We start from the raw sequence: 16,953 nt of genomic DNA on the forward strand, positions 1-16,953 counted from the left end.
TACCTGCCTCATGCTCCTGCTCTTCTGGTTTTTTGGGAACAACCACAGACCTCCTGAAAAGAGCTTCTCTTTCAAGCTGCACAGAATGTCCCCAGTGCTCAGGTCATATTTTTCCACATCTGGAGAACAAGCACATGAAGGCCCTTGTGAAACCACCTCTGCAAGAACCAGTCCCTCACAAGTCACTTGCTGCAAGCAGTTAAGCCATGAAGACTTCCTCATCCATGCACAAAACCTATTTTCTACCTTCTTTGGGTCCAACTGAAACCACGGCAAACAGTTACCAAATAAATTATATTCTTTATTTTAGTGATACCATTATCACCTAAATGATAGTAGGTGATCTCCAACTAACTAGTTTCTAGGAGATGTAGCCTTGCCTTGTTTATATGACCAATATTATGAAACTGAGATGAACAGAAATGCAGTAAGGTCGGGGCAGAGGGGGAAAGGAGAGAGACACAGTAGCACAAGCTTGAGATAGTTCCTCATCTGTGCCCAGAACGAAGCACTGTTTATTATTGTGTCCCTCAGATCACGTGCCAGGGCCCTGCTGAGACAGGGGACTCAAAAACATCCCTGTTTGAAACAGAAGACATCTGAGGCTCCCAGGCAGCCAGGGAATACAAGAACTATCAGTCAGCATGAAAAAGATCTGCCTTGGCACACTATCAGCTTGTCAAGGTTTCTGTAAGGCATCACAGGAAAAAAAGTACTTCTAAAATGACTTGAAAGTTGCTTTGCTGCTGTTTCAGAGAGCTCCTTCCACACGTGAGGGGAAGCTTCGGAAAGGTGATGAGTTGAAGATGTAGCAACAAGAGGAAGGGATCTGGTATCATCAGCACATCAAAGATAAGAGCTGACATTTAAAACAAACATGAGAAGACAAAGCATGTGGGGATGAGACAAGAAGGTTGTTCACAATGAACACAAGATTATGCTGTATAAACAAAGACAGAGGAACTAATGGAACACTGCAGGAAAGAGGTGATGTTGTCAATGTACTGGGATAGGACAATGCCTCTGCATGTAAATTCTGACTTCATTTCAATGGGAGAAGACTGGAGAAGAGAATATTACCTTGAGTGAGATGCCAGGAGTAAGAGCCTGGGTAAGACTTTTAGTGATGTTACAGTCAAAAAAAGACCACATACTGAGAAGGGAGTATGCAGAAGGCTTTTCAAGATCTGACCAAACTGGGTGTAAGAAAGCTCACCTTCATGATTTTGGCCTCAAAAGGAGATCAAAAGTGACAGCAATGGAAAATGTTCTTCTCTGAATAAAGAGAAGAAAAGGAGGCTCAGTGGAGACATCATCACTCTCTAGAACCACCTGAAAGGAGTCTGTAGCCAGGTAGGAGTCAATCACACAAGAAAAAAATGCCCCAAGCTGCAGTGGAAGTTTAGACTAGATATTAGGAAAAAATTCTTCACTGAAAACATAGTCAGTCATTGAAACAAGGAAGTAATGGTAATACCTGGAAGTGTTCAAATGACCTGTGGATGTGGCACTTGGGGATGTGGTTTTACAGTGGATTCTGCAGTGCTGAGTTAATAGTTTGACTCTATGACTTTAGAGGCCATTTCCTAACAGTTCTATGGTTCTATACTCTATCAATTATTGAGAATCATGTGTCAGAGGTGGCTGAAACTGATCTCCAGATGTCAGACCTGTCAGAAAAACACCCCCTGACCACTGTTTGGACAGAATAAAAATGGCCTGGATTATCCAGACAAGTCTGTGTCCCATCAACATAGACATGGTAAGATAAATTTGTATTTGTAGACAACAGTACCCAGGAACAAGTTAAAAGGAGTAAAGAAAAATCAAGGGTAGGTCTTTGCAGCATTCTCATAGAAAGACATAGAAGGGTAGGAAGATGACAAAATGTGATTCAAAATGGGACAAAAATGTGACAAATGTGATTCCAAATAAGACAAGATCACAAAAAAATTGATTCAAAAGGTGTTGAAATCCCTGAAGAGGAAGAACATCCTGGGAAAAAGGTATGGTCAATGGCATCAAAAGCAGCTGAAGGTCAATGAGGGCAGAGGCACATACAGAGAGACTTGGCTTGGTGTGAGCCCCTGCAGCCTTTGCTGAAGGCAGGGAAGGGATGACAGTTGGACTGAAGAAAGTCTAAATCAGAATCAGAAGAGAAAGTTTTATTTTAAGACAAAATCTCTCACTTCATCTGTTCTGTATTCTTTCATATTTTTGGCTGCACGCACTTACAATTTCCTACTTATGTAAGTCCTAGGAAGTGTGCAGATGGAGAAGAATTATTGGGATTATGGTCCTAAGGCTGGATAAGTGTTACTGGACAGTTGCCATATGCCCACATTTGCTGGGACTCCTTATATAAACACTGATCAAAGTGGCCCTCCCCCTCCTCTCCAAGGAGCACACCCCCAAGGTAAGGCTCATCTTCATCAAGAGGAACACTGAGAGCTTCCCTCATTCAGTGCTTCTGCACTTGGAAGTCGGGCAAGAAAAGCTGGCAATGTCTTCTGCTCATGTGGCAGCAACCCTGCTTTCCACTCTGGAGCTCCCTGGTTCAATCTGCAAGGTGTCATTCAAAGCCACAGGCTGTCACAGTTGCAGAGCTGCTGCTCTGTGCTGCATTGCCTCAGTGGATAAAGATTTCATTTTCCAGAGCTGTGGAAATGGCACCTTTTAGAAGAAATCAGCTCTAAAAGCTAAATAGTTTGCTCACACCTAACTTAATTTGAAAGATTATTCTCCTATTTGTCTATTACTTCCATAATGGATTTCTTTAGTGTTTATGGGCTTTCTGTTAATTGAACATACTCAGGATCACAGTTTCAGCAAATTATTTAGTGAAAAGGTAAAGAAACCTTTACCTATTTCAAACAGACAAACAGAGCTTCAGTTACAGTGAAATAAAGAACACACCCTCATTAAACTAACATTTAACCCAATGCTGCAATGGGTGCAGTTCCCATTAAAAATCATTTCAATGAATAGGGCTGCAAGCTCTGGACCAGTTAATGATGGATGCTAATTAGCAGCAGTTGAACAGAAGAAGCCATCTTAACTAAACAGACAAATGTCTGCACTAAAAAAGCCATCAAGCTCCCACTTATAATGAGGTTAATTTAAACCTACTGTTGAACAAAACCAGGCCTCCAGCTTGAAGGAGAGACTCATCTCCCTTCTCCTAACTGCAACAGGGAAAATGTGTTTTAAGTTAAAAACTTTCAGTTCTGAATTTGTAGAGTGACTATAGGGGGCAAATTCTTCTGTCACTGGCAAAAGTCACTCTGTCTCAATTGCTCCAGGGTTAGCCTACACTGCAAGGGACAGGCCTGCCACAGAACAGTTGATTCAGGCTCTACTTCATGTCAGAGAAACCAAAATCCTCACTAAAGACTGCAGCTCCAGTGGTGTTGTGTCACACAGAACACCTACTCTTGTTCTGCAACTGCCAGCTATGCTACAACATCACTTTTCTCCAAAAAGAAACCTCAAGTGCTATATTGGACATAATATTACAAAATTGGGTTTCTTACATATTCCCTATCTGAGTTTTCATTTCTCCCCTAAAACATGATCTTCTCTAACCCTTTGGGCTTTCTCCTTGTCGATTTTATTCCATTTTTCACTCCATCTCAGGCTTACCCAGCAAAATTCTGCAAAACTTCATGGGCTGTAGTTAGTGGCTGGTGCTGGATCACTTGACCTATTCCTTCAGCTCTTTCATCTTTGTTCTTCATTTTGTTTTTCTCAACTCTGTACCACTGGTTTTAAAGTCAGCCCTGAAACTCAGCACACAGTCTGAGTGAGACTGCATCCCTTCCATGGTGACTCCAGGTGTAAAGGCTCTAGGAGCAACAGGATCAGTGATGCCATCAAGGTCCATTTGCAGATGCAACGCTCATCCTCACACCCGACCCTCAGTAAAATATTCCCCTAACAGTACATGGAAACCTCTCTCAAAGTGCTTCCAGCTAAGCAGGACCATTAAAACAAAAAGATACTGGCATTGGCAGATATGATTCACCATACAAAATGTGGCACCACGAAGAAGAAGAGTTGTCAGCTGATTTCCTCCCCCAGACAACTTTTCTGAGTATTGTCATGGCTTTTAAAGGGACGCTGATCCACTCCTGACAGCAGAGACAATTAGGATTAATGGTTACTACAGGCAGACCTCCAGTGAGAAGATTTTCCATATTTGTCAGATTTGTCTTAGCTCACTGTTTCTTGGCATTACTCCATTTTTCAGAGTCAAGAAGGATGGACTGTTTTGCTTTATAGGATTTTCAAACACAAGTGGGGAAGGTAGGAGCTTCCTAATATTGTCTGAAAAGCCCTCAGCTGTGAGGTAATCCACAGCATCAGCTCATTAATGTTAAACCTAAATAATTTTTTGGACTCTCCACTGACACTGTGCCATGCTAAAAACAGAGGTAGCTCAGCTGAAGTGAATAATATTTTGCTTGTTCACATCTGCATTCACAGCTACCAATTGCCTCTCATAGAAAGATAAAGCTAATGCCAGTTGTTACTAATGCAACTGAAAATAAAATTCTAGAACGAAAAAAAACTCTATTGGGAAAAATCTACAAAAGATGTAAGAAGTCAGATTCTCAGATGCTGGCAACTAACACAAGTCAGTTTGCATCAGCAAAGAGTCTGCCCACAAATTTCTATTTCAGAGGTTCAAATTGAAAAATTGAATTAGAAACTGATAACTTAGAAGAGAAATAAAAATCAAATGAGAAATTGATATCAAAGGTTAATAAATTTTGCCAGAGGTTACTCCTGTGTTAAAGAAGGTCTCAAAACATTTAAACACATTTTAAAGTCTTAGAAGCTGAACACGACTTTTACCTTTTGTAATAGCTTACTTTGTACCTACTCAGGGACCTGTACAATTGAGTGTGTTTCATACTGGGAGTAATGAATTGGAAGAGATGTGCTTCCACTTGATGACAGCAAATAGGGGCAAACAACAAAAAGCCTTTTTAAATGAAATAAAAAAGGAAATAAAGCATTGGGTTCCCTGCTTGTGAAATTCATGCTTATGATCTGTTAGAATTAAAGGATGCTTTTTGTTAGAAAATGAAATATAGGGTTTTCCAAAGGCATAAATTGTTATTTTTCCCCAGACATTCCTAGACAGATTACAGAAGCAGCTTTTAAGCTAATAAATCAGAAACCTTCTCAATACAAGTGAGTTCAGCTTCCCTGTGCTCCTGAGAATATCAAGTCAAAGACAGCCACCTAATTTATATTTTCTAAGTACAAGATAAAGCTAATTATTTTTAAGTGGAACAATAATTGCCATCAGAAATTAATTCCTTTAGCAGACAAAATCCCAGACACGATTTAGAAAAGAGAGATGTTTCAGTCTTCTATTGATTTGTGGATGATCTGATTTGATTTGCAATGAGGACTAACCAGTACCGTGCTTGGTTACAAATGCCTAGCAAATCAGGTGGGCACTTTCCTCATGGGGAAAAACCTGCAAGTCCTTCTTTGAAGGCTAAATATAAAACAAACTGTGAGCAGAAAGAATAATTAATACTGGTAGAAACAACAAAGGGAAACAAAAAAAAAATACAAAACTTCAGATTAAAGGTCAAAAATGGACTGGCAGGAGATCAGAGTGCAGACTCTGGATAAAGCACCTCCTTTTTCCTGAAGGACTCTAAGGAGCTGGTGGATGGTGCTCCACAGCACTGCCCAGAACCATGAGAGGACAAGGACAAGCAGACCTCACCATCATTCTCATCTCCCCATCCAGCTTCCCCTGCTGCCACTGGACTCTACAAAGCCCTCTAAATACTACAGACACCTAGAGTCAGGCTGGAAGTTTTCAAACCCAGCTGCTCTTTGCACACCTCTGCTCTTTGTGAACCTCTGTAGCAGTCTTGGCTCTTTTTTCATCATTCCACTGTGTTTGCACATTCACCTGTGTCAAGCTAACAGAAGCTCTATCTCTTCACTGGATAGACTGCAAGTTTGCCTGCTGCCCATATGGAAAAGCCTTCACATCTAATGCTGCTGTTGTCGCCTCATGGCCTGTGCTAGGAGTAAGAAAATCCTTCTTAAAATGACAGTATCATTGTCCTTGGAGCTTAACATACTTCAGATTTCTATTTAATACCAGTTTCTGCCTGAGAGATCTGGATATTATTGAAATTGCAAGAGCCTCCAAAATCCATTATCAAGAACAAAGCTACCTCCTGACAGACTTGTGTTCTGCTCACACCTGTTGTTGACACAGAAAAACCTGCACATTTTAAACCTTCCCCAGTTGTTCTATTTCCAAACCATTTGAGGACCACTATAACTTTTCAGTGTTCTGTTGTCCCACCCAGAGTGTCTCCACAGCTTGCTTTGCTCCTGATACAATTTAATCATGAAAGCTTACAATCTGTCTCCTTTACGTCAGCAACACTACTCAAATGACTGCAGTATGCGGAAAATCATTTTCATTCTGTCTCCAGCCCACACACTTATCAGGGAAGGCTTAGGACCTCAGTTTGTAAGGATATAAGGAAGATTTAACAGAGAAACAAGTCACTATAGCAACACAGGTTAAAAAAGAGAAATTACATTTTGTGGTGAGAGAGGAAAAGAATTTTTTATTAATTTTTTTTTAATAAACATACAGGTCTCAGCCTGTAAGTTTTGTCTTTTAAAACACATCAAAGGTACCATCCGGGGATACTCACAGTGTCATTTCATAATACATATTTCTGATTTCTTTGGTTTTTTCCTACACTGCACTCCCATTTACAAACCTTTTCTTTGCACAAAAACAAGCATCCTACCTTCCTTCTCATATGAAGCTTAACATTTGTTCTCTGTTTCCTTGGACTCCAGTAGCTGGAGAAGAGTTGATGTAAAATCTCACAATATTTGAAAGCCTTACTCTCCATGCTCACTTTTAAGCACATGTCAGCAGGATCAGAGGCCAGCCTTCTCAGGTTTTCTGCCTTAAAACATACCATCATGCTATCAAAGCATCCACATGGTTTTCCCCCAAATTATCCAGTTACTGAGGAGAGTATTTCAGCCACGTTGTCTTTGCATTTCTCCAACCACTGCTGCTATGGATTAAAGCCATTCACAGAGCTGTTGTCAGCTCAGGGAGCTCACACACAGCTGCTTCCAGTCAGCTGCACACATTCCTGGCCAGGGAGGTATGGAAAGGAGCTGGAACCCCAGCCACCTGTTACAACATGTTTTAATAAGTGAGGCTGACTGTATTTTCTATGGAAATAGAATTTCTTAGTTATGGTTTATCATCAGAACATTCCTGGAATTTAGTATGGGACATTTTGTTGCTCCTTTAGGTAGACCTGTTAGACAGAGCTCATCTGTCATGGACAAAAGGGATGAGCAATGGGAAAAGTGTGAAAAGTTAAGTCTGAGATCAACTTAAGTTTCATTCCCTCAACTGCAAAAAGCCTTTGTGACATTGAAAAAACTATAAAGTATTTCTTTCTCTCAGTGTCCCATATGGAAAACAGTGACCTTATCACTTGGCAAATGCACAAGTGCCCAGTGAGGACTTGGGCATTAGTATGAATAGCACTGTCAGCTCCATAGCATGGAGGGAAGGAACATCATCTCCCTGATGTTTTAGATGCAAGGCAATACTCATTTCCAATGCTCAGATAAACATCAAAGCCAATTTCCCTGCTGCCTCCAACTACTCACAGAATATAACTTGAGATAAAAACTCAGTTATTGAAATTCAGAGAATAAGGCTAAATTTTGACTGTGAGTCAGCCAAATTGATTTCTAGACTGATCGGTATTCATGCATAATTAAAGCTGGGCTTTCTTTCAAGCAGTTCACACATTTACCAATTATCAGTATCCCGGGAGTAAGAATTACTTTTACTGGACATCCACACACTTTGGCCATGGGTGCCTACACCCTGACAGGCATTTTGAGCAAGAAAATCACCCATCTAAGGCAGCCTGCAATTGTTGTTTTACACGTTGAGGATGTTTCCAGCCTGATGCACCTCTAATTTGAATGGAAATATGAGCTTTTCGTAGAAATTCAGGAAAGAACTTACTTGCAAATAGCCTCCTATAAAGTGACTTTGAGGATGCCAATGCTAGAGGAAAATACAGTTTTGGTGCATTTCTCTATGTTACATCAGTATGTCATGTTTCTCTTTGACTAGACGAGTGACTATTCTGTCATATCAAAATTTACACATAATATTCCAGTAAAATAATACATATGTAAGAAGTTCCCAGCACATTCCTATCTCTCCAGTTTCATGGCTCATAGAAAAAAAAAGAGGAAACCACACAAAGGCATTAAATTTTTTTCTACCAAAACCAAAGATTTAAGATCCTCGACCATCCACAGTTCCTTTCTCTCTCTTTTCATGGAGAGACTTATTCTCTTCAAGCTGTTGCAGATTCATGGAGCAACTGCTCAATTAAAGCTTCACCCATAACTGCAGGCAGGAAGTATGGAAAAACAATCCCTAAATGTCATGGCTGATTAAAATCATATTATAAAAAGTATGTTCCAGAGTTAGTTTTACGTCCGTTTAGCATTCTATTTTTAATACAGTTAGAAAGTAAATTAAGCCACTTACAGTGAACCAAAACTTCCCTTGTTTCCATGGAAATGGTTAGAAGGCTGATCTGAAGTTAACCAGACTGGTAAATACAAATGCTTGTTACCAGCAGCTTAATCCCCAGGGCTGCCAGTCGTGCGCACCATCACACCCAGGAACCTCTCACGCTGCAAAACGCTCCTTGCTGACAGCTGATTCCTAATCCAGTGCACAGACAGAGCAGGACCCTCTCAAACATGTGTCACACTGACAGGGGCAGGGGCCACCAAGGCTGCACACTCATCAGCTAAAAACTGTGTGTCAACAATAGATTCTTTTAATATTCCACAATTCAAAGGATGAGCTGGTGCTTTTTTATTTTAATTCTTTGTCATTGCCAGTTTTTCATCTACCACCGCAATTTTACACTGGTGTAATGCTTGTATCCAGTGAAATGACTTCTGCTTTATCCCAGGGCAAGCAAGATCAGAATGAGATCATTTGTGCTTTATTTGTTGGAGAGAAATGATGGATTGCTGTTCAAATATTAATACTGACATTTGCTATGGGAAGATCCTACATAATACATCAATAATGCACAGCAAGAGTATTGCCTGTGGGTGTGGTTGCAGGGGAAGTGTGAAGGTGTCTTCAGAGGTTTTGTAAAAAAAAAGGGAATATACATGAATATTGCTAAAAAACAACTAATAAAACTCAATCATTTGTGCCTCTGTGAATCTGCAAACTTCATGCACATATCAATTTTTTGGCCTGTTCAAGGCAGAAACCTGGCAAAACAGAAAAAGAGAGGTCAGTTTTGCTTGGCCAAAGTTTGAGTTCAAGCTTATCTGAGAGCTTGCTGCTACCCAAAGGAGTAGATAGTGCTTCTCCATCTTCCCATACACCTCTTTTCACTCACACCAGACACCTCTTCCAGCTTCATTCCTTGCACCAGCTTTCATGCTTGTCAGGCATTTTTCTGATGTACTTCAACTCATTAATTTGGCATAAAATGAGACGCTTTAGTGGGGGGAGTTACTTTTCCTTAGCTCACCAAGAAAAACAAGCCCAGCAAGGGATCAACAACTGCCGAAGTCAACATGTATGGCCAGGGATGACTGCAAAGAGCCTCAGCTGTGCATCTGAAATGTACCTCAACTCATTAGAGCCCCTATCACACACAAAATTGTAGAATTTCCTGAGCTGGAAGGGACTTACAAGGATCAAGTCAGAGTTCAACTGCTGGCTCTGCACAGGACAGCCTTAAGAACCACACCATGTTACTTGAGGTGCTGTCCACACACTTTCTGAACTCTGTCAGGCTGGAGCTGTGAGCACTTCTCTGGAGAGCCTGTTCCAGTGACCAACCACACTTGGCTGAAGAAGTTTTTCCTGTTATAAGTAGAAAAAGCTGCCAATTTTTTCAAAAGGCTGCAGAGTGAATAGGTTGGACCAGTTGCTGCCAGGGTGGAGTTCTAACAACTGTTTGTTATTGTAATCACCAGTGTTTTCATTTACTACTCCTTTTGTCAGTATCACCCCGCCTGCTGCCAGGTGAATGACCCTTCTTGGACAGTGAAAGGAGGGGACATGGGGGGAAGGGGACATCGGAGGGCATGCAAATTACCTCAGAGCCAGCATGCCACGGGAAAGCCACCCCACCAAACCTAACAAAAGACCCAAAAACAACGAGCCAACACAGAATTAAGAGATTGAAGTGATGTCTGGACGTGAGGAATAAAGTCCAGAGCCTGCAGAGATGCTGAGACCCTTTTTTGCTCCTCGCCCTAGCCACGGAAGGACCTTGGCTAGAGCCAGGACCCTGGAAGTCCAACCAAAAAAGAGAACAAGGGGTTTTTCCGATGCTGTAGTGAGGTTGGAATCCCCAGCTCTGCGCACAGACCAATGGACAGAGCTGCACTCCAGGAGCAGCAGCAGCATGCAGACCCGTTGGTTCTCCCCCCCAGAGCTGATCACTTTTAATAAAGGCATTCAAAAGGAAAAAAGTCTCCTGCCCCCTGTTTATTTCATTCCTACTATCCAACCTAAACCTCTCCTGAAACAACTTCAGGCCACTCTCACCTCCTGCCACTGGTCACCACAGAGAGAGATCAGTGCCTGCTCCTCCTCCTCCTCCCCTCACGAGGAATCTGCAGACTGCAATGAGGTCTCCCTTCAGTCTCAACAGACCAAGAGCCCTCAGTCACTCCTCATAGGCCTTCCCCTCAAGGCCCTTCCTGATCCTCATGGCCATTTTCTGGATGCTCTCTAATAGTTCATAAATGATTAATTATCTGTTTAAGTAAGATGTTACCTTTCTGTACAAGATGTTACCTTTCTATATGCAGATAAACATATGCTTCCATCTAAAAGGCTGAAAAACCCCTAACAAACCCAAAGGAGGATGGATAGCAACTGGTTTTGCAGTTACCTTGTGCCCAGTTCAAACAATATTAGCATCCACAATATTTATCTCGCCAAACAGTAAGGAAAAGCAGTGGCAAAAATTCTCAGTTAACCTGTGGATTAGGTGTCAATTCACCACTCCACTGCAGCACCATGTATTCCATCTCCAAGGAATATAAAATACAGTAAAAAATAGACAAAGGGGAAGGGGGCTGGTGCTGATGCAACAGAGATCCAAGAAAATAAATGTTTGCATGTACAAGCCCTGGAAGCAGGTAAAATGCTCTTAGCCAGAGGTACTCAAGCCAGTATGAACAAATCTGGAGAGAATGGCTTATCAAGTGTTCTCAGGAGGACAAAACTGCATTATTTGTAATTGAACATAATAGTTACTCTGATATTTCTGATGTGTCACATGAGGTCAAACCTTTTAACATTTGTCAAGCTGGAAAACAACAGCAAAACTTGAACTATCTTTCACCGTGACTTGAGTCAGAACAGAGCCCAGCCCTGACAGCAGCTGCACAAGAAACAGCTGGCAAAGACCTAACATGCCTGAGCAGTCTCATCACCTCAGCTTGTCAGTGTCTCAAGCCTTCCTTGGAAATTAAAAAAAAATTAAAAATAACAGAAACTGAAAGTAATTTCTTTCCCAGCCAAAGTCTTCTGAACAGCATAAATGGGAGAAACGCTCATCTTCCTGGCATACTGTATCTGCTACTCTATCCTGAATAAAACAGCGTTTCTTTTCAAATACTTGCCAGAAAAAAAAAAAAACAAGCATACAAGACAAGGCAGGGTATTTCATTTAAAAAAAACCTATGAATTTAATACTTTTTAAAAAAATATCTATAAATCAGTGTTGCTGATTAATTCGGGGAATATAGAGGTACTGTGTGAATCAGAAACCTTTAACAAAACTGAAGGTTTTCCCTGAACCCCAAAGGACAATTGGAAGTTTGACTTGCTGTTTTCTAAAGATCCCTGAAGTAAGCTGCCTTACAAGGACAGACTGAAAGATTCTGGTTTTTCAGCCTTGGAAATAAAAGGTTAAATGAGACTCTCAGAGCTGCCTCCAACAACTAGATTGGAGAGTCTAAAGAGGGAGGACCAAGCCTTCTCTCAGAGATGAATACTGAGAGCACTACAGGCACCGCAGGAAATGGCTTCTCAATGCAATCCACATGACAGTGGCCAAACATTCAAAAAGGAGACCTGAGAAGCTGCAAAACCTCCAGCTAATAAGGTCCTCAGCAACCTGATCTAAGCTGATCCTGTTTTGAGAAAGGGCTGGTCCAGATCCTTCAAAGGTCTCTTCCAATCTAAACTATTGTGTGGTTCTACCTCAAAATGGGCAGAGAAGATCATGTCCTCTTCTTCCCAGCAGTTTCCAGGACAGCACGTGTGTTTGGAAACCACCAGTGTCTTCCCACAGCTTTCCAGGAAGATATCCCCGATAAAAAGTTCCTAGTTTGTCACAGCCCCTTCTCCAGGAAGGGGAGATTGCACCACCACAAGCTGAAGTTAATCTTACAAAGCTGAAATTTCGTATTCAGAGTACATCTGAGAGTAGTCTGAACTATTTGCACCAATGGAAAAAACTGCTCAAGTCAATAAATAGCCTACCTCCTTCCCTAGACCTTAATGAATAGAGTCAAGTCCAATTCTGAAATGTTCCTCAGAAGTCAGGAAACTGGGTGTCACAAGTAAGCTGAATGCAGCCTGAAGCTGTGCTTTTACCACAAGTCTTACTGCACAAAATTTCACCACTAGTTCCCCCCCGAAAATTCAGTTTCATGGCACAATTACCCTAATCAGCTGCCCCTTTGCAAAATAGAAAACTGTTTATATTCTCAGACACAGTCCTATATTCCTGCTGATTTCCTTGTGCCAGCCTTGGCACGGGTTTAACTCTAAGGTGAGATGACACAGACCTATTTTTTTGGAGCAAAAGTGAATACTTTCCTGGCTATAACTAACTTGCCTACCTGTGGATCCACAGGAGCAGCAGTGATGCTGCAAGAGCAGAGGGGACAGGATGGGGTAACTATACTGCTGGGTGTTGCCCATAATCAGAAGGGAAAAAACCCTTGCAACAGTGTTAGAATAATAAAGTCAAAAGCAGACTTTTACTTGGAAGCTTCCAGGTGTCTCAGTGCCGATGGGCACAGCCAGAATCAAATTTCTACAACTTTATAAGGTTAATTAATTAGGATGTCAAACAGGTATATCCAATAGGAGATTTAGATGCCCCAGTAATGCACCCCTGGGTCAGCCCCTTAGAGCAAGGGGTTCTCTTCCCCACTTCTTATTACATCTTATTGTAGATCCCCTACTTAGAATAGGACTAAACAGTATTTCAGGAATGTGTTTAGAAAGTCAGCTTATTGTTCTAAAATCTAGGGGAAAAGAGCAGGAAAAGTACTGGAGCTACAGCCAAGCATTATCTACAAAGCTACAAATATATGAAAAGATATAAAAAGCTTAGGCATCACAGATATTCAGAGATCAGCTTAGTGAGAATTTGAACCTGCAGCTCGTAATGCAAATGCTCTTCAGTGCCAAATACCAATGTCAGGAGAGGCCCCTCCAAGCAGCGCTGGAGCTGGCTCAGCAGTGCAGCCCCCTGGCAGTCCCATGCCAGAGAGCTGCCAGGAGCTGGCAGCTGACAAGAAAAACCAAGAGTACTGATCCAATGGAGCATAAGTACTCTAGAGCCAACTTTCTAGTTTTAGCAGCATTTTGGACCTATTTAACCTTATCCCTATCCAGCACTTCCCACAGGTTCCCAACAAAACTGGTTGTACTTTTCATTTTAGCATTAACTTCCTGCCTCAATATCCTGCTCTGAAGGATGCAAATGGGAGTTTCACCACAGAGTGCAGGGGTAGATGATCCATGTAGACTTGTAGGAACACCAGGAGCCTACCTGGCTTCTGGCATGCAGCTCAGCACTTTGTGTATTCCAAAGAGACCATTAGATCATTTAGCCCGACCGGCTGTATGTCACAGGACATTATATTTCACAATCTCATCCTTGTGCTCAGTCCAACAAATATGTATCAGGTACAATAAACTGTTATTCCTTGTATATATGCCAGCCTGAATGAATGAGATATTGTTTTCTGAAAAGGCATCCAGTCACTTCCAGTATTCTGCAGCCTAAGACTTCCTTGAATAACTCACGAAAGGGAGGGGAAATCTGACCACTAAATGGTAAAAGTTGCTGTTTACAGGACCAATATATTTGATTAAATTGGCATCCTATGGCATGGCATATTCAGTTGCCAGTAAGGATGCTGTGATAAATATTTTTTAGAAATCAGGGTATCGGTCATGATTCAGTGCATGGTGCCTACTTAGATTAATTGCATTTCATTCCAAATGCTTGATTAATACTACAGTGATGCAAGCAATAGTGATGTCACATCCCTAGAAATGCTCATGGACAGGTTGGATGGGGCTTTAAGCAACCTGATTGCGTGGAAGGCATCCCTGCCCATGGATGATCTTTAAGACCCCTTCCAACCCAAACTTCTCTGCGTTTCTACATATGGTGATGTAAGGGAACTTTCAAGATGCCTTACAGCAGAGATGTCAGGATTACTGTCCTCCTTCTCCAGGCACTACCCATAGCTCACTCATATCTCATCTTCAGCCAAGACCCAACCACCTGCCCTCTGCCATCCCATGGTTTAGCTCTTTAACACTAACATGAAGGACAGTGCTTGAGTGTCTAAAGCATAGCTAATATAGAATTCAGAATTACTGGCTAAATGAGAGTGCCTCCATTTAAACAAAATATATGAGCCTTTTTATGATATGAATCTCACAACTGTTCACTGAAAGCCCATCATTCAATTCTTCATTATTTATCTCCCAGTGCCTGCAAGGTACAAAAATCAGTAAACCCCCAAGGCAACATTTCTGCCATCAAGAATTATCTACCTTTCATGCATTTTCCTCAGGTGCAAGATAGTAATCATTAGCTGTAATATTATAACTCTCTCATGACTTTCACTTCAACTCAGGTGTCCAGTCAGAATTTGCAGCACAGAAGATATTGACATACTAAAGGGAATCAAGGAAAGATTATCATGATAGTCCGGGGGCTGAAGGACATGGAACGTGGAGAAGCAGCTATTGCAACCAGATTTACTTGGTTTAAAGCAAAGGTAGAAGAAAGGAGGGAAATCTCACAGCTATCTACAGCTACTTAATACTGCTGGGGGTGTAAAAAAGATGGAGCCAAGCCCTTCTCAGAGTTAGCAACAGTGGGAACTGCAGGTAGCACTTAGCACTGCAGATAATGCAGCCCAGTAGAAACAGCACTGCGTTGTTGTCATCTTACTGCAGGGGTTCCCTACTGTTATCTCCTTATCACAAATGTTTCATACCTTCTTGGTGTTTCTGGTGGGCAGCTCTCAGAGCACTGACTCTTTCTTCTTCACAAAGTAGCCACTAACTCCAGTTCCCCTCTCAACCAGCCACCCCACTCTTTTAAAGCACTCTTCTTCTCATTGGTCACAGCTGTGGCCTGTTAAAGTCAGGCCTGTTCCTAATCTTTGATAATTGGCCCAGCTGCAACTCCTTAGGGGTGATCGCTTTCTACACTATCTTTATTTTCTTATATTCTATCCCCCTACACTGAGTAACCTTGGGGAGCAGTCACACCACTCTGGGCTGTTTTTCACCTCTTTTTGACAGAATTGTCGAGCACTGTACCTCCACACCTAAGCAACAGCTTGCAAGCCACAATGCAGATATACCCTGTTAAGGAAACTCCCCCGACTGGCCCCCCAGGAGTCACCCTCACTCACCTGAGCCGGGACCCTCACAGAGGCCCCTCACAGCCGCACCTCACACTCATACCAGCATTCCTTACCTGCTGCCAGGGCTCCCATGGCAGAGTCTCAGACATTCAGATGCCTAAAATAACTTGACCTTGGTGCAATAACTAGATGACAGAAGAGGAGCCCGAGCTGGTCTCCCCGAGGAAGGGAGCCCCGGGCTTTGCCTATCAGGCTTTCACGCAGGGCGGCCGGCCCGCTCGGGCACCTGAGGGGCCGCAGGTGCCCCTTGTCAGGGGAAGGGCCGGCTGCTCTCGGCCTCCCGGCTCGGCTCCCGCCCCCTGAGCCCGAGCTGCAGCTGCTCACACCTGCCCCGAGTGTGTTCCCCTACACCCCCGTCCTTGTTAATTCACAGGTGTGATACAAAGAGCACAAGCTGCCCGTGATGGCCATTAGCTGCTGCCACTGTGAACAAAACTGTCTCTCACTGCCAGCTTTGTGGTCTGACTGCCTCACAATGCACTGGAATTGTGCTTAAAAACCTGAGCTTCTTTGAAATATATGCCTATTTTTCAGGACATGGAGGCTCCCTTAATAGACAAGCTCAAAATTTACAATGCAGAAGGGCAAAGGAAGAGCAGCCAGTTAGCAGATGTTAGAAAAGGCCCATTTGAAAGCACAGCAACTTTTACAGGTCTCATGTATTCATTTTTCACAGCAAGGTCTAGAGGCAGAACGAGAATATCATTTTACACAAAAAGAAGAAAAAAAAAAAAGCAAATTACAGGCACCACATTTTGTTGAACATTCAGTATTCCCACTCACAAATATTCTACCTTCAGAATAACTTGAAGCTAATGAAACACAGCTGCTTTATATGCTTCAGAAGCAGATTAAGACACAACTGGATGTTCAATAACCATGTTAGAAAAGCAAATTCCCTAACTATACCAGTCTAGAGAGAAAAAAAAAAAAAACCTGCTTGCCAAAACTGGCTCTGTACTTTCACTATCTTATAATTCCTTTTGATTAACACATTCTCTTACACTGGATTCAAAAAGTAAAAGCAAAGCTGATGGCAATTAAATCTCAATCTAAACCCTACCCTGAGCTGTCTGCATGATTATGTGCTCAGCCTGAATTTACATCCTTTCCTATGTAAAACTTACATCAAAAAAGGGGTGAAAAAACCTC

General features: G+C 42.1%; 1 protein-coding gene across 11 annotated transcripts in view; it reads right to left on the reverse strand.

Moving 5' to 3' along the window:
- DLG2 (discs large MAGUK scaffold protein 2) overlaps positions 1–16,953 on the reverse strand; it is a 983,885-nt gene that overhangs the window by 884,770 nt on the left and 82,162 nt on the right. The window contains exon 1 of one of the 11 annotated variants that reach the window (XM_077174029.1): positions 8,603–8,645. The exons of the other annotated variants lie outside the window; for them this stretch is intronic. Within the exon in view, the coding sequence (XP_077030144.1) occupies positions 8,603–8,630 (28 nt within the window). The 5' untranslated portion in view covers positions 8,631–8,645. Of the gene's footprint in view, positions 1–8,602; positions 8,646–16,953 lie in introns of those variants that run through there. 11 annotated transcript variants of the gene reach the window in all.

This window comes from Agelaius phoeniceus, chromosome 2 (assembly GCF_051311805.1).
Source record: "Agelaius phoeniceus isolate bAgePho1 chromosome 2, bAgePho1.hap1, whole genome shotgun sequence".
Classification (NCBI taxonomy): Eukaryota; Metazoa; Chordata; class Aves; order Passeriformes; family Icteridae; genus Agelaius; species Agelaius phoeniceus.